This window comes from Perna viridis, chromosome 6 (assembly GCF_037379345.1).
Source record: "Perna viridis isolate PV_CMFRI_1.1 ecotype Kerala chromosome 6, ASM3737934v1, whole genome shotgun sequence".
Lineage (NCBI taxonomy): Eukaryota > Metazoa > Mollusca > Bivalvia > Mytilida > Mytilidae > Perna > Perna viridis.
Genome location: NC_142450.1, coordinates 49338566 through 49362698, shown reverse-complemented (window position 1 = coordinate 49362698; position 24133 = coordinate 49338566). Strand labels below are relative to the sequence as shown.

The 24133-nt window shown below is 33.1% G+C and overlaps 1 protein-coding gene across 1 annotated transcript; it reads right to left on the bottom strand.

Moving 5' to 3' along the window:
- Positions 1 to 2355: 2355 nt before the first annotated feature.
- On the bottom strand, positions 2356 to 24126 carry LOC148615448 (lysine-specific histone demethylase 1A-like). Its single transcript, XM_088590328.1, has 17 exons — positions 23960 to 24126; positions 17502 to 17709; positions 16124 to 16257; positions 15555 to 15633; positions 13581 to 13673; positions 13143 to 13249; positions 12636 to 12717; positions 10362 to 10456; positions 9615 to 9757; positions 9275 to 9365; positions 7923 to 8057; positions 7440 to 7513; positions 6594 to 6742; positions 5602 to 5697; positions 4105 to 4307; positions 3350 to 3674; positions 2356 to 2729 (listed from the first exon to the last, which is right to left on the bottom strand). The coding sequence occupies exons 1-17, from the start codon at positions 24041 to 24043 to the stop codon at positions 2515 to 2517; spliced, it is 2313 nt and encodes a 770-aa protein (XP_088446454.1). The 5' UTR covers positions 24044 to 24126; the 3' UTR covers positions 2356 to 2514.
- Positions 24127 to 24133: the final 7 nt, after the last annotated feature.

Sequence of the window (24133 nt, the reverse complement as noted above, 5' to 3'; positions counted from 1 at the left end):
CGTAGTTACATATCAATTAAAGTATAACACAGTTGATGATAAATTAATATTTTGCGAACTTATATAAAACAATGCACTGGACAAAACTTTTTAACGAAATGATCAGGTCTCAGATTAGTATTGGACCAGTCAGGTTTTTAATTAATACTTTGATTCATAATCGGTAGAATTTCTATAACAATATGATGAACGATGACATGACATGCACCTGTTTGTTACAACATACCAGAATTCCAGGTCTTTACACTTTCAAAGATAAAATTTGCCAGTAGTATTGTTTAATTGTGACGTCAAAAAATTCAAAGACCACCTTGAAAAACTCTTGTAATTAGTTTCATGATTATTTATTTGTATGTTTCTGTTTAAACATGATGCTCTAAAATTAGAATTATAAAAAAAGGTATTTACAGTAAGAAAGTGTTTGATGAAGTTTCACTACATGACAAACTATGCGTCAGTTTCAAGTGCATCAGACATCTAAACTAGCTAGCAGTGAGTGTGTAAAAATCCAATCAACATAACTAAGTGGAATGTAATATTCAACTCGTCTAATTTTGAATTTTTAGTGCATACTTTTTGGTTTTCATACACACTTGAGATACCTAGCTGAAATTTTCAATAGTTATCTAAAAATATTATAAACGAAGTCAATCAAAGAACCCTGTGTGTCAAAATTTTATTAAGTGGTTCTGGAGAAAATGAAGATACAAAATAGGTCTATACTGCCCGACTGGATGACAAATCTGTTATATATCAATGAAAACCAAACCCTAAAACATTCAGAATAACAAATGGCCGAGTTAAAATATTTTTTTCTGTTAATCAATGAGCTTCAAAAAAATCAGTACAGTAAGACAGTTTGGGGAAAGTTGGTACAAAAGGGTTAACCCTACCAATCATCTGAGTATATAGCTAAACCCTTGTTATACAACTGGATCCCCACAAAAAGCAAATATTAACAAGAACCCTGTTACAATGGCTCACTAGTGATACCCCCACTATAAACTAAGTCCTCAGAAAGTTCTGCGAAAAAGGTCACGCTAAATTTCTCACTTAGAAAAGCTGAAATGAGGGGAACCTCCCTTTTGAGCATTCAAAAGGTTAACAGGTGTGCCCTGTATAGATCAGGACCATTGAGATGGTTTCCAATGTTCCTCTTTTGCCTTGATGTTGCTATTTCCTTCTGTTGATTATTCGTTTTGACAATTGACAGGAGTATTTATCTATCAGTTCAGTAATATTGTTATTTATTAGCCATTATCTGCAACAATAAGTGGATTATTTGTTGATGCCCTCATATGAGTAGAGACTTTTTTTACATGTCAAAGCTATGCTGGCTGGGACCAAAACTTATATTGTCATTAGTAAATTAAATAAAAACATTTTGGTTTCTTCCATTTTTCCCACATTTAAACATCACCATTCCTAAACAATACATGTTGTGATAGTAAAGAGTGGTTTTACAGCATTAAAGGATAATTTTTTCTTATTGAAAAGAAAACAAAATAACCTAAAAATTAAACTAAGTTTTTTAAAATCAGACAAAATTGGAAAAATCTGAAATCTGATTAAAAAAAATCTGAAATCTGAATTAAAAAAAAAACACATTGATCAAATCATATACTTATACTTAAAATGATCAACTTCCTTCTTTGGATTCTACCAAAATATTTTTCAATAGAATATTAGAAAACTATGTCCTTTAACAGAATTAACTTCCATAAATTTGTAGTGTATTTTTTGTAATTATAACCCATTTACTAGAAAAATAGACCAAAACTTTGTCTTGAATTTTCAGTTTTAATTATATCCCTCTGAATTGTTGTTTTAATTACAAAGTTTTTTACAGACCTGACAGTTTTTAAAACTAGAGGCTCTTAAGAGCCTGAATTGCTCACCTGACTTCTCCCAAGTCAGAATCTGGCCTAGACCTAAAGGTTTTAGAGATATATAAAGAAAACTGCTGTCTGACCATATGTTCTATTTTTAGCAAGGAAGACCATGTTTGTCTATTAATAAAAATCCCCACATCAGCATGATCAGTTCTAGGCAGAATACCCTAACGAAAATTTGTACCATGTTGGTTTTAATGAGTGATGAAAAATTATGAACTATGACATTGGACAACAAAGTGAGCTAAAAATAATTAAAAAAAAGGCTGGGCATTACTATTTTGATACTGATCTATACATTCAGTATTAATGAGATTACAAAACTGAAGTGCTAATAAACTTTTACTAAAAAGTTATAAGTAGATTAGGTTTGATCAAATGTTCAATGACAAGCTAACATATGGCTGGCAACATTAAATCAGGTCATTTTCATGGAGTAATAATGATAACTTCTTAAATAGCATTATTTTACCAACATTTTATTCTGACATGACATGATTTGTACAAAACACATATGTGCATCATATGTACAATATAGTTTTATTTTGCCTTCCAGATCTATGACCTTTGACCCCTGAACACATGGTGCTGCCTATTTTAAAACATTTCCCAAACAATGACCTCATGTTTTAGCACCTTCAGTTTTCATAGAAGGAAGAGTGTATGGTGCTCCTAAAAACTGGTCTGCGATCCTGCCTGCCTCCCGTAAAGCACTCATGAAAGCTCCATGAACTGTAGCTGGATAGTTCCTTATGGTATGCTCTCCAGCGAAGAACAATCTAGGCAAAGTACCAGCTTGTGGCGAGACTGGTGTTGCCATCAAATCATAATCATTTCCTGAAATAAAAACAATACAGTTTCATTTCTCTACATTGTTTCATGTTAATTTTTAATTCAGTGATAAATATGAACATAACATCATCATTTATATAAGCTTTCAAATTATTATCCTCCACCAAGTAACTTGTGAATCAAATCATTTTACATAGAAAGTCAAACATAGCCCGCTGGGCCACCAGATTTTGTATGCTTTCTATATTACATATCACATCGGCAAGTCAATTTCTTACTGGACAAGTTCAGTTTCAGAAAAACTTGCCTACTTGACCTGCTCTTAGACACATTTCTTATTTTTGTTTTTAGGTCTTCGTGCAACACAAAATTTGCTACATCAGTTTCATTTTTTTAAACTGACAAGTTTTATACTAGATTCAGGAGAATTGTTATGTAATACGAATACAGCACTGAATTCTAGTTCATTCTTTAAAAAAATAAAAACAATAAAAACAGTATGTGTTTAGATAGAAAACCACACATAAATTCATTGCATTTTATTTCAAGTAGATATTCAATTTAAAATATTCTATAAGCAAGAGTGCTGAAAGGACAAATGTTTTGAAGAATTATTTTCTCATTGTTTTCCGAAACATATTTATTTGCTCAAGCAATGTACAAACCTGATGAACCAGCAGCAACATATGAATAAGATCCCCTGGACCATGGATCTGCCCGCCATCTTGTCACTAAAGTCTCTTTTGGCTGAGGTACAGCATTGTTACCAAATATACCCTTCAGAACAGCAATAGATCTACCAACAATAACATCGTCACTAACGTTCTCCATAATAGCTGCAGCCTCTCCTGCCACTAGAGCTAATAACACTGGTGCCTTGTATAGATTCCAAAAGAGAAACAGTTCACCACGACTGGCAGTAGTACTACCAACATGTCCAAATAGATTAGCACTAGGATCCCAGAATACTCTGTCAAAGCATAACACTACCTAAAATTATATTGAGAATGAATGCAAACTTAATGAGTCAAGCATTTGATTAATTGACATGATTAAAAAAAATGAGTTTGAAAGAAAGGTTACCTACATAGATACATGTAAAGACTTAAACTTATTTGTCATACATATATATCTCCATTGTATGATCAGGAGTAACCATTGTTACAGACCAGCAACAATGACAAAATGGGGAAATAGATGAAATATGAAAACATAATATCAACTACACAAATGTCACAAGCTTCTATGATCAAATTGAGTTTACAGTACATTTTTTTAAAAACTTGTCAATGTTTTGTGAATGCTATCCACTGGAAACATTGCTTTGAAAGGTATAAATAGAAATTTGATAAATGGTTCCTTTAATCCTTCCATTACCATTTGGAGGTTCTACAACCATTGAGAGGACTTTATTGCTTACTTTATTAAGATTACCAAACCCCATCCTCTGTAAAGCTGCTGACTTCCACTCCGGTAATGGAGGCTGGAACTGGACACTGTTTAAACCATTACCACGGAGACATTCTTTCAAAACTCCTAATGGAAGAGTACACAAAACAGCATCTCCCTTCAGAGTCTGGGAATTAGTATTGTTTTTAGCATTACTGACAGTAATTTCCACCCCTGTAAAACAGTGTACAAAAATACATTATAACAAGTGATTAACTCACATAGTTTACAATAATAGTTAAGACCATTCCCTAACACATGACAATTTCTTACAAACCTATAAATGTAAGAGTAATTAAGGAAACCAAAGTTATAGTGGTAATCAAAAGAATGTAATCCAGGGACAAAGACCAGACATATAAAAATAAAACAATGTTGTCTAACTTCATTTACTGTTATTTAGACAGATGAGCAGGAAAAATAAACATGTGATACAGTAGTAATTGGATGATTAATTGGAAAGAGTTAATAACCAAAATATGATCACAACAGAAGAAGAATGCCAAGATCTAATGAGTATGCAGAACTTGCTCCATGCACAAGTCATATTTTGGTTATTTACAATAATCAATTAATTATCCTGTTTACATTATAGATTTTCTCCATATTTTGTTGCTAATTTCAGCATAAATTCAAAAGTTTGTGATTGGTGGATTGATATTCATATTGTGACATCTTGGCAGGTTAAAATCCAAGAGTGAAATTACCAAAGGAGTACGTTCAGAAAATATCAAAATCAGCCCCAAAAACTAAAGTATTTCAAATAAATTTGAAAATTGCATAATTTACTAGTTGAATATGTGCCTTTCATGAAAAACAAAGTTTCATTGCTGTTAATGCATGTGTTGCACTAAAATTGTTGAGGTAAATAATGCAAAATTTGAAAATCTAGCCGAATTGTATTAAAATAGCTTATTTCATGAGACATTTTTAGAGCGCATTTATCAAACTCTTTCATATTTCTACAAAAATAGCCGTCTGTACCATTACAACTCCTGACAAAATATTTTGTTGTTCATAGCTTGCGCTCCATATTTTTGGATTAAAAAACTACCCATAATCCTCACATTTTTGTGAAAATTCTTCAAAATCTGTGTAGATGTAGAGTTTTGTGCCCTCCTTATGACAAAATTATCACGCAGCAGCAGCATGTATTTTTTGTATATTAGTATTCAGGTAGTATTTTAGCTTTAAAATAGGCAAACAGTAAATTTCAAAAAGTAAGTTGAAACTTTGGCAAAATAGTAGGCCAGAAACTAGAGTTAGTGAATTAACCCCTTTATTTCAGTGTGAAATTTCAATTTTTTTTTCTAATGAAATTTGGTAAAAAATTTCATAAACTAATTTTTCAAATCATTAATAAAATCTCAACTTTCAGTACAGAGAAGCTTTGGGTGAATAATGCAAAAATAAATGCAACAAAAGATGGTAGTACATGTAAATATCAAATAATAATAAATATTTATACCTGATGGAGTGTAGACAACCTTCCTGACAGCTGTGTTCAGCTTGATATCTAGACCTTCAGACAGAGCCACAGGAACACATGAATAACCATTTCTTACTGGAATCATAAATAATAATCATGTTTATAAAATATGATTACTAAACATTGATCTATGAAATAGCACCTGATACTTTGTGGAACAGAAAGACTACATCAGGTAGCAACCAAACTACTTATAAAGTACAATTTATTGACCACACAAACCAAATCAAATCATTCTCATTGTGGACAGATATATTTTTTGCAATGGAAATTTTCCCCATCACTTTCACATGCTGAAAAATTCCAAGTTCTGTAATCAGGAAGCTGAATATCAGAGAGCCACTAAATTTTCTCACTAAGTATGTCACCTAACTATGAATCTACATACCAAATTTGAAAAAAAAATTCCCTAAGTAGTAACTGAGAATTCAGACAGACAGAATGATGGAGTGATGGAAAGACATGGTGAATGTAATAATTGTAAAAGACTATTACCAGGAAAGTCCTAAATCTACATTAAGTTCAGAATCAGAGTAATTATGGCATCACACACTGATACAGATCTACTTACCAGTAAGATGACTGCCTGAGAATATCAGACACTGATACAGATCTACTTAGCAGTGAGATGACTGCCTGAGAATATCAGACACTGACACAGATCTACTTACCAGTGAGATGACTGCCTGAGAATATCAGACACTGATACAGATCTACTTACCAGTGAGATGACTGCCTGAGAATATCAGACACTGACACAGATCTACTTACCAGTGAGATGACTGCCTGAGAATATCAGACACTGACACAGATCTACTTACCAGTGAGATGACTGCCTGAGAATATCAGACACTGACACAGATCTACTTAGCAGTGAGATGACTGCCTGAGAATATCAGACACTGATACAGATCTACTTAGCAGTGAGATGACTGCCTGAGAATATCAGACACTGATACAGATCTACTTACCAGTGAGATGACTGCCTGAAAATTCGAAATCATCATCTTGATCCCAATGTTTCAGTGATAGCAGAGAGAGGGGTGTGGCATTTGCAAACTCCAGGTTGGCAAAGTGCCAATCTAAAATCTGTCTGTCTCTTGTGGATAAATATACATCACTGCAATACATACATGTTAGTAATAGTAATGTGTGAAAAAAACAGGTGAGCAATGAAGACAATATAATTCTACAATAAACTAAACCTAAAGATTTATAAATTGTCATTATCAGTACCTATTACTATTCACAGATTTTCCTTTAATCTTTTACCACTGATACATATATTTTTTTCAAAAATGTTGATAATCAGTTAAGCATTGAACTTCTAAGTGATTAAACTAGATATTATAACATACTGTATAAAGGCAAGAGCATACTATAAACCAACCTCAAATTTTAAGACTTTTAAAAGAAAACAGCAGGAAAATAAATTGCTTCAAATACAAGTCCGTCAATACCGATTAAGCGTTCCACAGAGTTGTAAAATAAAACATGTAGCAGTAAACTGAAATTACTATAATGAAACTAAGTTGTATACTGTATTAAGAGTTTATTTATAGTCCACTTCACTGGATAGATGTTTTAATTGCAGCTGTACCGAGTGAAGCATTAAAGATGAGTAACCAAAATCAATGATGATGGAAACATAACAATAGATAATAACTTAATGACACTTATAGGACCAACCATCATTTACAGTTTACTGTACATCAATCAACGTATTACTAAAGCAATAGATCTTAAGTTTATATCAGACTTCTGTAATCCTACTTAAGGAGAGAACGTCAAAAGTGAAAACTCTATTTATATATTACCTAGGTGGGTTTGCTTCAAGTTCATGTAGTTTTTCTTCTAATTCTTTCTGTTGAGACTGTAACTGGTCATATTCCTATAATGAGTTTTTTAATCATTTGTTTTTGTTATTTGTTTGCAATCGGTTAAAAATTCTATTTTGGTATTCCCTGTTCTAACTAAAATAAACTGAGTTTGCCTGGTTTGGTTTAATGAGAATTCCTCTGATATTAACATATTTCTGGATGTGTAATCAGCTGAACAAGTTCTTTTCAGCAGCACCATGTAAACTGACATATCTATCATCACTTTCATTTTCATTAAAAAGTTTCATTAAAGAAGAAAAGTCTGCTGATCAATGAAGTTTTTATTTGAATGTATTTATGATCCTCATCTGATAAAAATCTTTTTTCACGTACTCAACAAACAAAGGGATATTGGCAATATATGAAGTAATTATACAGTACAAAAAAGATTAAAGTGTCAGCAATAAGAAATATACAAACTTTACAAGCAGCATCAAGATCTCTGAGTTTACTTTTGACCAGGAACTCTGCAGTGATGTCACGAGGTGGTTTCACTTCTGAGGCTTCTTTCCATTGTCTGTGTAAATCTTCTACTTTCTCTTTTAGAGTCAACATCTATCAACATGTGCAATTTTTAATTTTGATCCAAAAATATTTGATACAATTTGGGAATTTATCCTTAAACAATTTATCCTAGTAATTCTTTGTATGTTATAACATAGTAATGATGGAATTAACAAACAAGAGGCTCTCGAAGAGCCTGAATCGCTAACCTGGCAAACCATGCCCTATTAACTAAATACCTATAGTTATCATGCATTGTTACCATGTTTGACTAAAAATGGCTGAAAAAGCATAAATTGATGAATGCTATAAGTTCAACTGAGTACCTAAGGCACTGTAAACTGTTGGAAATACCTTCAAAAAGTTTTTAGAACCTCTGGAAAAAAATTTGGGTAGGAGTCCCCCTATGCCCTGTTATTCCACCTAGTCTGAGGGGCACATTAGCCCAGTATACATTTGCTGAAAAAGAACATCAAATGAAGTTAAACCATGGCTATACAACATTTTCATCATCATCATCATCCTCATTTAACTCAGGAGGCCATGTTTACTATATAAACCAAATATTGTTGAAATCAAAACAAGTATAAAATAAGTGGGAAAATGACCATCCATAACAAAATTTCATCATCACCATTCAACATAGAACACAATGTATACTACTGAAACTAAAATTCGTTGGAATCCAATCAACTGGCGAAAATGGTCACAAAATTGCAGCTGATTTGAAAATGGCTGCCCAAAAAGAAATGTCAATACTGCCAGTCAACTCAGAATATCATGTTTATCTCATGAGCAGCTTTCATCTTCATTATTCTTCTATAGTTGAGGTAAAAAAAAGCAAAAAAAGCATTTTGACCCCTATGTTCCATTTTAGTAATAACACCCATGTTTTTTGATTGATGAATAATTTAAAATGATCCGTTTCTGCAAGATACCCTAAAGCAAGGTGAGCTAAAAAACACTGGCGAATAACTCATGTATGTAACTGCTATCTTAAGCTAAGCTGGTCACAATCAATGACATCTTGTTACAAAAATTTCCATGAAGTAAAAAAAATAAATGTACAAATCAGAAAATTAACATTGAAATACCTAAAATAAATACTCAACAAGTTAGAACATAATTAATTTATAGATCACGGCAACATTCTAAGATTTTGTGTCAGAAATTTTAAACCAGTCAGCTGATTCTGTAGAACATAATCCAGGTTCATTTTTCACAAGATATAAAAATTAACATAAGACAGGTAATAACCAGGGATTTACCTGATTTTGTGTTTTCTTCAGTTTTTCCTGCATTTCTATGATATTCTTTTGGTGTTCACACTGTTTTACTTTCACATGCTTTTCTTGCATTCTAAAGAAATAATCATAATATACATATGACAGGAAAAGACAAGATGACATTGTACATTTCTAACACAAGAAAAATATTCACAGATGGCTTATTCTGTAAAATGCATATTCAGTTTTTTTTTTATCAAAAATCCAATTAATAACCAAGTTATACTGAGAAAAACCTGGTGTTTACAGAGATAATATTCTTTTAATGTCTTCTAAAGTATATACATTCACGATGAAAAAGACTAATTTAATGAGCACTTACTTGATAACAACTTCCAGAGCCTGGCCTAGAGACGCGGGTTTTCCATTCACCATATTAAAGTCCATCTGATGAGAGAGGTATGATGTAGCTTCCAGTAATCTGTTAAACTCACGTTCCACCATCTCATCCTTGTCTTTTGGTACCTTTTGAAAAAAAAACTCTCTTAATAGAGCAAACATTCACACAAAATGGATTTTTAAACCAATTAGATCTATGAACATGTAAAACTTAAATAAGAAACAATTATCCAACAATGACTGTATCACTTCAGATACACACCTTAATGTAAAGTTTCATCAAAACCATGCATAACTGTTTAGGAGTAGTTGCCATAACAATCATACTGATTTTGAACAAAATTTATCCTGCAGTGTCAGACGAGTTGAGTCCACAATGTGTCACTAAAGTGCTAATGCAGGAAATGATCCTATCATTAAATTTGTCAAATCAAAACGCTGGTGCATTATGATCAACGACGTATAGTGCCTAACAATCCTACAAAATTTTAACAAATTTAGAGGAGTTGGGTCTACAAAATAAAAGTGATGGGTAGATGAACAAACACACACCATTACTAGTTCTCTTGATCACCTTATGGCAGAGGACAACTCGATATTATACAGGGTAATTGAGAATTTTGTTTCACTGCAATCTGTAGTTCTTGAAATTGTGCTTTCACAGACAGACAGACAAAAAGACAAGGTGAAAACTACTAGAAACAACAATTGATTAGAAACAAACACTTACAGTTCCACCATTTGCTTCATATAATGGACATTTCTGTTTAATTTTATGTAATTCCATGTTTATTTGTCTACTCAATACAGTTACTGGGTTACCACCTGAAATATACCAAGTAGATGTACATGTCTATTCAATACAGTCACTGGGTTACCACCTAAAATATACCATGTACATGTCTATTCAATACAGTTACTGGGTTATCACCTGAAATATACCAAGTACATGTACATGTCTATTCAATACAGTCACTGGGTTACCACCTAAAATATACCATGTACATGTCTATTCAATACAGTTACTGGGTTACCACCTAAAATATACCATGTACATGTCTATTCAATACAGTTACTGGGCTACCACCTAAAATATACCACGTACATGTCTATTCAATACAGTTACCTGGTTACCACCTAAAATATACCATGTACATGTCTATTCAATACAGTTACTGGGTTACCACCTGAAATATACCAAGTACATGTACACTCATTACAATTACTGGGTTACCACCTAAAATATACCATGTACATGTCTACTCAATACAGTTACTGGGCTACAACCTGAAATATACCAACTACATGTACATGCCTACAATTCTGTTACTGGATGACCACCTGAAATACACAATGTACATGTACATGTCTACTCAATACAGTTACTGGGCTACAACCTGAAATGTACAAAGTACATGTACATGCCTACAATTCCGTTACCGGGTGACCACCGGAAATACACAATGTACATGTACATGTCTACTCAATAGTTACTTGGCTACAACCTGAAATGTACAAAGTACATGTACATGGACACTCAATACAGTTACTGGGCTACAACCTGAAATGTACAAAGTACATGTACATGTCTATTCAATAGTTACTGGGCTACAACCTGAAATATACCAACTCCATGTACATGCCTACAATTCTGTTACTGGGTGACCACCTGAAATACACAATGTACATGTACATGTCTATTCAATACAGTTACTGGGCTACCACCTAAAATATACCACGGACATGTCTATTCAATACAGTTACCGGGTTACCACCTAAAATATACCATGTACATGTCTATTCAATACAGTTACTGGGTTACCACCTGAAATATACAAAATACATGTACACTCAATACAATTACTGGGTTACCACCTGAAATATACAAAGTACATGTACACTCAATACAATTACTGGGTTACCACCTGAAATATACTAAGTACATGTACACTCATCAATACAGTTACTGGGTTACCACCTTAAATATACCATGTACATGTCTATTCAATACAGTTACTGGTTTACCACCTGAAATATACCAAGTACATGTACATGTCTATTCAATACAGTCACTGGGTTACCACCTAAAATATACCATGTACATGTCTATTCAATATAGTTACCGGGTTACCACCTAAAATATACCATGTACATGTCTATTCAATACAGTTACTGGGTTACCTCCTGAAATATACCAACTACATGTACATGCCTACAATTCTGTTACTGGGTGACCACCTGAAATACACAATGTACATGTACATGTCTACTCAATACAATTACTGGGCTACAACCTGAAATGTACAAAGTACATGTACATGTACACTCAATACAGTTACTGGGCTACAACCAGAAATATACAAAGTACATGTACATGTCTACTCAATACATTTACTGAGTTACCACCTAAAATATACCAAGTACATGTACATGCCTACAATTATGTTATTGGGTGACCACCTGAAATACACAAAGTACATGTACATGTCTACTCAATACAGTTACTGGGTTACCATCTGAAATATACCAAGTACATGTACATGTATACTCAATACGTTTTAATACTGGGTTTCCACCTGAAATAATTTATAAACCATAGCTTTTTTTTGTGTTGTTCATTGTTTTTAATTTTTCATAGTTTTTTTTCCACTGAATTCAAATAGACATTAAGTAGTTTGTCTTTTGTTTCATATCATGAATAAGGGGAAGTAAGTCATACCATTAATCTCCTGTTATACTACAATTATATTTTGTTACAAACTAAACCTGACCATACCTGTTTAAGAAGAATGATTTCAAAAATATATTTTACTGTAAGGTAGTCACAACTTAAAGCCCTAAATGTGTAAAACTTATTTGTTAAATTATCTTCCCTGGCAAATATTTGATAATTATAATAACTGTACTTCATAGGACTATATTTACAGAAGAATGTAGAGGAGATTCCCTCATGTTCATGAAAAAGATTAAGAAACTGGTTAACAGACGGAGAACAGAATATTACCTAATCCTGTGACAACCATTGCCCCTAAATCAGCAACGTAGTTTCCTTTACGGAATGTAGCTATTCTTCCACCAACTCTATCCTATAAACAATGTAAATACAATCAATGTTTAAAATATTTCATGAAGTTTTGATGACAAGGATCATTTCACAATAAGAACTTATTCATACCAAGTATGAAAAAAGTGAAAAAAAAATCATACAAAATTGATTTAAACATTTGTCCTTTGGAGATCAAACATATCTATTAGACAGCATAACTTATAAAATTACACAACAAGAAGACAGTAACACACGAGATGAAACAGATAAGATACCACTATTCTACTAAACCTTCTGTAAACAGCATCCTAAACATTCCCAATTATTATTATTATTATTATTGGCTATTTACCTGCTTTCATTCTAAATTATACTGGCAATGTCAAATTAATTTAGTAAAACATAACATCTTTTGGTATGATAGCTAATATCTCAACTAACTGCTTTCATTGTATATGTACCTACCCTGGCCTCTAAAACAATGACTTCCATTCCAAATGACATTAACTGTCTAGCAGCAGCCAAACCAGCAATACCTGCCCCAATTATTATCACACGTCCATGCTTCTTGGCTGAAATAAATATTTTTGCAGTTACGTTGAGTCAGTGTACACTATTAATCAATCTAAACTACTCAGCCTTTCTCTGTACACAGAAAAATCTTGTATGTACTGGGAAGAAGAATCTATACAGAATTTTTCTAATACGGTTCTATATTACCATTTTTCCTAAGCTTGTCTAGATTGAGTGTTGAAGAAGGCACAGATTTAATGAGTGTCCAGAAATTGTTCTGTGCACAAATGTTCTCAGTATTTCATATGAATATGGAATTTTTAATTCATATGTGAAAACTCTATCACTGACTGCAATCTATACAATTATGCATAATAATCAATTACTAACTAGGCAGAGACTTAAGCCTTTTAAAAACTCCAAAGTTAATGAAACCAAATCTTTCTAAGTAGGCATGAACTCTCATCACAAGTGGACCATCACCTAAAACAAAAAAACAAAATTCAGAATTCAGCAGGATTTCAATATACAGATCAAGTACTTATTGATCAAACCATTTATATACCTCAATTAATCTTAAACATATGGAAACATGTTTATACTCCAAGTCACCTCAGATTGTTTGCGGTTTTTTGCGTTTATTTTGGTAATTACTCGACGGTTCATTTCTGCTCTTTACCTTTAGTAAAAGACAAAACTAGAAGTTCCGAATGAAAATGCTACAACTGGTACTTAATATGAGTCTTATCACATAAAGTAATAAATTAGCAGGGAACCAGAAATATGGCGGGAAATCATGGTATTTCAGCTCTTCAATTGTGATATAATAGGGAACATTTCAAAATATCCATAGAAACAAGATGGCGGATAAACAATACATTCAGTGCAAAATTTTTCGTAGGAAAAATAAATTTTGAATTTTTTCAATCTCGGAGGTAAGAACGAAAAATAATTGTAAGGGAATCGTAGTACAGAATGACATGAATAAAATGGCAAATTTTTGATAGGAACCGTCGAGTAATTACAAAAATAAACGCAAAAAAACGCAAACAATCTGAGGTGACTTGGAGTATAGGACCGGTAAAAATATGTTTAGTGTTATTAAAAATACTTAAAATAATATGTTTTTGAAAATTATACAAAAACCCATTATTTTTTCCAAAATTAATTGGTTAGTCAGAAACATATGTTTTTCATATGCTTTTTTAATGGAGGTCCTAAACATATGAAAAACATTTGATAAACACATGTTTTTCAGATGTTTTCACAACATAAGAAAAACATATGTTGTAATTTTTCCTGTGTATGACTTCTGCTAATATGTCTCAGTGATACAAGTTATGCTAGTTTTTTTATGTGTTAAACTACAAGTTCATTACATTACAATTCATTTTAAAAACTTTACTGCTCAAAGATATGGCAACATTTATGGGGAGTAACATGAAAATTTTATTTAGGAAAAATTCAATTGTGACTAAAGAGAAGTGTTATACTATTGAAAATTTAATTTTTGCACTTTATTCTTAATGGATAAAGTAATTAATTATGAACAAACTGAATAATACATGTAAATCAACAAAACCGTTCATTGGACACCTGAAACAGTAGTCAAAAAACTCCATCAATTAACCTCAAACTAAATGAAAAAAGTAGGACATTTGTCATCTGAATCACAACTTCTAAATTTCAGTTACCTCCCCTTTTTAGCTAGGAATTCCTTATAGTCAAGAATCTGACAGATGAAATGTTTTATTTTTTCATTGACCTTCACGCATAAATTATCTTTATTTCATACTTATGCATCAGTCACCTGAACTATTAGTTATGTTAACCTGATTATGAGAACCTTTCACATCCCTATTTTCAACATATACTGTACTTATTTGTGGAGTTATGTAGTGAGTCCACAGATTTATCATTGATTCTTGATTTACTAGGTATCACTCCACTGACTTAAGGAGGTAGACCTAGGGTAAGGGACATAACTTTTGAAATCAGTGATATGTTTGTATTACATTCAATTTCAAGCTTTCCTTGAAACAGAATGAAATCGGTCAAGCTACTTTGATGCTTACATGATATTGATGTAAATTGGTGAATAAGAATATTCAAATGATTTGTAAGAGTTGTGTCCCTTACCCTAGGTCTACCTCCTTAAAGGCTCTGCTATAAAAGATGTGATCCACAAGGCATAAGCACTACTCCATACAAAGATGTTTCAGTTGAATGAAGAGGCAGGGTTTAATAATGGTATGTGTAGTAAATATACCTCTTTGCAGGAGATTGGTAGTGAGTATGACAGAGGTTATAATGCTTTTCAAATTAATTATCATGTGTACCTCTGTAGAGAAGATTACTACTCACTGTTATATGGAGCCTCAATCTGAGGAAGAGCATTTTCAAATGTAACTTGTTGTTTTGGATTGTCCAGCCATAACTGAAGCTGTGAAAAGAAACAGTAACAAATGTAACAATAATTATAATGATCAAAACTACTGCAAACACTGGAGGATTTCTTTTGACAATGACTTTGTTTTGAGAGTATTTGCATGTAGATACTTAATGGTTGAAACTGTCTAATAAACGATCCAGAGATGTTTTCATAGCCAAAGTTACAGCAATAATACAATTTAAATAGAAAATGTTAATACTCTTTTTTGCTTCAAAATGATGTCAAAAACTGAAAATACTCAGTAATTGACTAATATGATTACTAGGAAATAACACATCAATGATTGGTGCATCATTTTCAGACAGAATCTTGAATAATTCAACTCTTACAATGTTAAAATGTTAAAATGTTAAAATACTCTAAAATGTTGAAAGCCTTAAAGCTACAGTTTCAACTTCAATAGGAAACAATATTAAGGAGATAGACAATACACTGCCTTGAACTATTCTGTAAGTGAGGATGACATTTAACAACAACTTACAATCCTGTTCCTGAGGTACAAAAATACTTTCTGTGATTGTGGTGGACCCTGTACTATATCTGGGAAACAAGCTGCTTCTTGTGAAGTCATCTTATCAAATGGAACTCTGCTCTGGAATGCTGCTCCTTCTAAACCTATATCAAATATTCACACTTAAACAAATATGCCTGTTTTTTTTTTTTATTTACAAAAAATATCTCTACATGTACATACATAAATGCCAAGATTTTCGCCAAAATTTAAGAACCTTTAGTCATTTTTCACACACAACAATTTTTGATACTTAATACATGACTCAAGGTCCTCTCCTTAAGATGAGGAAGATGTGTCATTTATATATGTACTTAATCAGCTTTTTTTGGGGAATTATAATGAATATTTATTATTTTATATTGACAATATTAGGCCAAAAAAAAATATGTGTGTTTACTATCACATGCTGAAAAAAAAAGGGTTGGCAGTTCGATTTTTTTTTTTGGTGGGAAGGGTGGTTCAATTGTAGTTTCTTGACTAATAAGCTACATAGAGAGAAACAGAAGACATTGTAATGGTGCACATGCTTGTCTATCAGCTAGTTATATTTTTAAATTGCTGGCACTGAAGGCAGTCGTTGTTTGATATGATAAATAACGGTACCGGTGACGAAAAAAGGAATTTCAGAAATTGCAGATTAAAAAAGTTAGGGTCGCAGTGATAAAATGAGGGTCCGTCGGGGCCGTAAACACCCTTAAGAATCAACACTCTTATCATATCTTTATCAATAATTCATCTCTTCATAACAGGCATAAAAAGCTAAATGATAGAAATATTGAGACCAAGCTCACAAAAAGAATGCCCCTTCTTCACAAGGACTTTAATTATGATTATATACCTTTGCAAGGATCTGGCAATGGTCATATTCGTGAACATCTACATATGATGTCTAACCTCCATATAAAATTTCATCAAAATCCATTGAGATACTTAAGAGTTGAACTTACAAGCAACAAATTGTGAGTTAGAAAGACGGATGTACTTCTTGAAAAATACAATATCGACAAATTCACGAAGAAGCAGTACATATCTCAACTACTGATATACTTACAACATTAGAAGTTTGTCTGTACAATGAGTCTAACATGTTGTGAACATGATTGTTCTACTCCTGTGTTTATGTCTACTGAAAATATTCTTGAGATCACTGTGCAAAGAACAGCTAAATGGGTTCCATGTATTTTAGAGGTGATCTGGGTTGAAATCTTATCCTTGTTCAAAATTTGGAAAAAAAATGAGCAAAAAATAGCCTGCAACACATTGTTTTAGAAATAAATTTCATCTGTCTTTGATACAGAAGTCAATAGGTGAGGTCTGCAATATTTTATGAGTGTGGCAATCATACCTGTAGGGTCATCATTATCACTATCATTGTCAGGAACATCAGGATCTCCTTCAGATTTAGTTACTGGAGGTTTTTCTACTTTTTCTTTGACTTCTTTGACTTCTTTAACATCTTTCTCGGTTTTTTCTTTCTCTTTTTTCTCTTCTTCTGAATAATATTCATCCTCAGAAATATTTGCTAGTTGTTCATCCATTTCTTTATATTCAACCTACAACATGAAATAAAGTACATTCATTGAACTTTTAACTACTTTCTGGTAAATATGATTTTCAAAAGTTGCATTCAGAATGTACAGTGTACAACATGTACATGTTCAGTTTGTGTGTGATTTACATAAACTTAATTGTTGAAAAAAAAAACCCAACAAGATTCTCATTGAGTTTTAAAGTAGATGGAAAATAAAACTGAATCATGAGGGTCTAGAAAGTGCCAATCGAGTACCAGAAATGGGAAGTCAAAGCCAAAGATGGAGTGTCCCTTTCTTGGTTGGAGGTTAATCTGGGTAGGATTAATCAGGTTCTGAACCCCCTCCCCCAAGATTTCAGTGCATTGTACATTGTAATATGATTTGCAGTGGCAGATCAATGTCAGCTAAAGTGAGCAAATTCAGTATAAAAGGTACACTACTGTCGACACAAATTTTAAAATTTAAACTTCTTTACTCTCCACAGTGGAGATGTGCATGGAGTCACAGTGTCTCCATTCTCCACAGTGGAGATGTGCATGGAGTCACAGTGTCTCCACTCTCCACAGTGGAGTCACCATTTCAAAAATTGTCTTTAGTTTACTTATTCCGTCTTTATACCAAAGTATATTTAATGTTTGTAACAGGTTAATAACATTTTAGTAATTGACAGAAATAAATATTTAAAAGAATAGAAAAGGAGAAATTTTATCCTAGTTTTTACTTAGGTGGAGTCACAGAACATGAGTGACTCTACACTGAAGAGTGGAGAAATTAAAAATCTGGTTGACAAGTGTTTTCCCCAGATATTTGTGAAGGCTGGGTTATTAAAATATTTTGAGAGCATTCAACTGCCACAGGTTATATTGGGGACGCCATACCTCGACATGAGGGCAATTCATTTACTTAAACTTGTAATAAACATCCTTCACCTTATTGTGACACTGTAAAAGTATCATAAATGAGTGCCAAGACAACAGGAGAACATGCTGAAATGTAAATTAGCTAAAAAAATTAATCAATATAATCTTTAACTTGAAAGTTGGGTTTTGTAAACTGGGGGCACACTGCAAAATTCACGTGGGAGGGTTAACGGATATGCCATAATGCTAGCTTGTTGTAGTCAGGTACATTAACTTACTACACTATACCATTTGTGTGAAAAAAATGTACATTTGTACATTGTACATGTAAAATGGCTAGGTAAAGTACTAATAGTTAAAATGGATGTTGTTTCAATCAATTTGATCTAACAATATATTAAGGCAAAGTGTAACAGAGTAATCAAGGGAACCAAGGTTATGGTGGTAATCAAAAGAATGTAATCTAGGGACAAAGACCAGACATGGACAACAGACATACACAACAAAGAACATAGAGTAACTGAAATAATACATACAAAGTAACAAAAGCAAATGAGCAACTTAAACTCCACTAAAAACTGGAAGCATGGACCAAGTGCACCCGTAGGGTAAGCAATTCAGAATCCAGAACATCAGTCCTTAATACCTTCAAAAAGATTTAAAAAAAAAATATAATTTTGGCTGAAATTAATTTTTTTTCTTTGGGGAGGGGTGTTGGTTCTAGGTAGGTTGGAAAAAATAACGTTAATTTAACGCCAGCATAAAGATTCACGGTCCGCATGTTATAAATAAATATAAATATTTTACCCACTGAATTAAATGTACACTGTATACAAGCAATTCTGATCAAATACAATTGTTAATGTGTGGTGTGGGTGCAAAATGGGGTGAAATACATGTACATTTTTTATATACCTTTAATAAGAGTTTCCAGCAGGGATAATTTTACAAGGTCTACAAACAAAGCGGAAATTTGCAAAATCAGAAGTAAATATACAGTAAAAAAAGAATCGCATCGGTAAAATCAGGATTTGAAATAGCAGAATTCCTCTTACAAACAGAAAAAAATCTTCCATGGGCTTGCAACTCTATAAGAAAGAAGTTCAACAGGCAGATAATTCCGTGAATGGTCACACTTCATTCAGGTGTAATCAGTTGTCAGATACGGATACGGTTTACCCAGAACACTGTATCCATATTCCAACAACGATGAAATCGTGGATCTGACATACATAGATCACCAGAGATTTAACAAATGTGCCCAAAGACAATAGCAGTTAATTGAACATTTCTGGAAATGTTAGAAATCCTAGTACTTGACTTCTCTATGAGAATTTCACAGCATGACAAAATGAACAATGTATTAGTGTAGGAGATGTCATTCAAATTTGGCACGATTCCGCACAAGCACGGGCGAAATATCAAGACCAATTGCAAAATTATATCCATTGGGAGTAACACATACAATTGCTAACAAGTCTGAACATAATAGTGCCACAATAGAGCAACAGAATGTCTGTGTGAAAACTTGTTTGTGACGAGTTCGCAAAAGACAAAATAAGAATTACCATTCAAAGGTGGACCAGCAACATACTGTTCGACAGCCATGAAGACAACCAATAGATGAGTGATGCAAGTGTAACATAGACTACATGTAAATCATTGAATTTTCCTTACTTCATGAGTGACTTATCGATTTAATTGAATTCACGAAATTTCAAATTTTCAATATCCATTTCTGATCATATTTTACCGACTGGATGGACATTACTTATTACCATCATGGACTATAAAGACTGCCCCCACCATATTGAGATTATTGTGGGAATATAACATTCACTTTCTTGTACTTTTCCACTGGTGACGTCGGTTTGTTGAAGTTCACGATAGTTGTATAGACATGTCTTGCCTATAACCAGTCGACAAATGGGAGAGCATGATATCGTCAATATGGACATACTAAGGATTGAAACCCTAGATTGCTTGGTTATAGCAACAAATGATCGAATCCTTTCCCCAAGTCAATTAAATGGCAATTTTAACATGACACTACCTAAAGTATAGGTAGGCTGTCCTGTCACACAAGAAAAGCAAAGTCAATTAAATGGCTATTTTAATATCCCTACCTGCTAAATACATATGTACCTTGGCATTACAATCCAATCTGACCTTAAATGGCACAGTCATGTAAACAACATATGCAATAAAGTTACCAATACATTAAGCTTCCTAAAAAGAAATCTAAACATCAGTTTCACCAAGATAAAGGAGCAGGCATATAAATCGCTAGTCAGGCCATCACTTATATATGCCTGTTCTACTTGGGATCCATACACTATAGATGACATAAATAAAATAGAAATGATTCAAAGGCATGCAGCTAGGTTTGTGACAAAGAGTTATCATAATACATCTAGTGTCTGCAACATGATACAACATTTAAACTGGAGAAGCCTAGCTCATAGAAGATCAGACACAAGATTAATAATGTTATACAAATCAATTATTCCCTAGTTGCCATCATAAAAACTGACCGGTTAATTCCATCTCTCAGACAACGCCAAAACATACACACATTATCCTTCCAAATTCCTCAGTGTCGGTTACAAGTCTGACAACAATCTTTCTTTCCAAGAACCATCAAATTATCGAACAGCATACCAATGAACATTGTTATAGGTGACTCAGTCCAGTCATTCAAAACAGTCATCTCAACTTACACCTACATTCATTAAACATCCACCAAAGTATATAGTTTTAAACTCACTCTTATTGTTTATTTTTTTTTTTTAAGTCACTCCTATCGTTAATGTTAAATTCACTAGTTAAATTTAGTTTGGAATTTGTAAATAGCATGCACAGAGAAAAGTGACCTTATCTTCAGTGTGTTGAAGTTGGTCAGGAGATTGTAGAGGTATTTTTATATTGTCTCACAGTCACATTCTTAGACTTCCAGCAGGGCTTTAGCTAGGATTTTGAGGGCTTTAGTCACTTTTGTGTAGAGCATGAACAACATATGGGCAGCAGAATTTTGTAAATAGTCAATAGTATCATAAACTAAAGACATAAACACTCTTAAATATATTCATTTTAAGTTTACAGATACAGGCATAACAATAAATACAATAAATGTTACAACAAAATAACTGTTATTTTCTATAAGAAAACATGTTTTACTTAATGAAATAAAATATTTACTATTAGAAAAATAGTAAAATAGATATTTTTTACATCATGACAAAGCTTTGATGCATTCAGTCTAAAAATGGCTACTATCTGACATAAGCTACTATTATGGTATGACCTGACACTCAACTAATAAGAGAAAATCCTCCTGTCCTTTGCCAAAGACCACACCTCAAAAACCCTCTTCAACCTAAAACTCCTCAAATCAGAAGGATGGAGACAGATCTTTAGAAGAGAATTGACTGATGAAACCTTGAGCCTGTTTCTAAGATAGGTCTTGATCAGATAGTACCTATTAAATTCCCTCTCAGTCACCAGAAGATAACGCAGAACTAGATAGATAGAAAGGAGGTTGGCCACACTGGCATAGTCAACTGTAGAATGTTGCCAACTGTAGAATGTTGCACTCTGTAAGCGGTTGCTGCATGATATCTTACAGCTGGGTGGTAATTTTTTAGTGACCTTTGACCCCAGATCATGAGTAGAATTGAAGAGGTTGATAATCATTGTGATTTTGTTTCAAGAAGAGAAGAGAATCGTAAAATAAATATTTATTGTTGATTAATACTTCCTCACTATCCGCTATTGCGTTCAAATTAATTGAAATGCATGAGATGACCAGTCACACATCGGAGACATTGTTTTTGTGTGCATTTAAATTTCTAAAAATGGAAAGCTAAATATGTTGCGAGGCTCGTGAAGGGTTTGTTTTTATATGGGAGTAAAATCAGTCAGTATCCATTAAAGATCGAAATCTTTTAACACGACTAATCCTTAAAATAAGGATATATATATATGTTACATTTTAAACGCACTTAAAAGCAGAAATGTCTCGAGTCAACTTGAGGCTTTTTATGGCAGTCAAAAACAACGGGTTGAAGTTGAGTGAGAACCCTGGAATTATCTTTTGTTGTTATTTTAAAGGATTATTAAAGATGCACATATCAGGGATGCCAGGTTAACAAGAATAGAATGTATTTCACACCTGGTTGACCAAGTAATTACCAAGCTTGGGGTCATAAACTTGTCAGAGCGTAAGGCCAGGTGAAATTATGTAACTTTTGATTGACAGTTTTTATTGAAGGTAACGAAAATTTATCTGAAATACTTTTTGAATGGAATTTTTTTATACACTTTTCAGATTTTAAGTGACGAAAACGATCTAAAACATTTTCGTCATTTATGAAATCCTTTTGTAAATGGCAAAATTGCCAAGCACTAGCTAAATCACTGCTTCCAGTAGTTCTGTACTTAGTCCAAATTTCCTCTGACCCTACAACCCTCCTCTTTTTTATTTGGATATTGATATGTTGGGTTGGGGTCAGAACGATGTGCCAAACAAAGGGTTGGAGATTCAGCGGTACCGCGGAGTACCACCCATCAACCACTTGTAACGACTATCAAGTTGTGCATGTCACACCTACCTAGTTCGATTCTGGAATCATTTTCCTGTATGCTGATACCAAATTTGCTAGAAAAATTACATTTATTATTGAAGTTTCGATAATTTTCCAGGAGAGACCTTGTTTTGTTTTGAATCGTAATAGAGAGTAGGCTGAGCTTGTTACTTTTGGAGCGCAAGGGTAGCGAACACGTAACTTTTTAGCAGAATTTTGAAATATTCTGTTAGATTGTGTCTCATAGAAGATCAAACACAAGATTAATAATGTTATACAAAATCAATTTTTATAAATGTTGTATCATGTTGGAAACACTAGTTGTATTGTGCTACCTGTTTGTCACAAACCTAGCTGCACACCTCTGAATCATTTTTATTTTGTTTATGTCATCTATAGACTGTATAGTGTATGGATCCCAAGCAAAGCAGGCATATTCAAGTGATGGCCTGACTAGCGATTTATATGCCTGCTCCTTTACCTTGGTGGAACTGATATTTAGATTTCTTTTTAGGAAACTTAATGTATTGGTGACTTTATTGCATAGGTTGTTTAAGTGACTGTGCCATTTAAATTTTAAGGTCAGATTGGATTGTAATGCCAAGGTTGAAGGTATTTAGCTTTATCGACATGTTCTACTGTATGGCCATGTAATGTGTAGGTATATTTGACAAGGTTTTGGTTACTTGAAATTGAAAGAATATTACATTTGTCGGGGTGGAATGCCATGTGCTATTTTTGTTCCCATTCTCCTAGTTTTCCCAAGTCATTTTGTAGTGATTTGCAGTCACCGTTTAAAAAATAAATAAAAACTATCGTCCAACGAACTTTCGCTCTCTTCCTCCTACTAGCTCGTCTGCTATCGCTATCTTCGTCTTCTTCTGTATTCAATGATTTTTTCTTATCATCCATTATCAGAAACGGAAGAAAAAGAAAAGTAATTGAACGCTGTGAAGCAACAAAGGGGCGGAAGTATTAGAATCGCTGTATTACATAAACAAG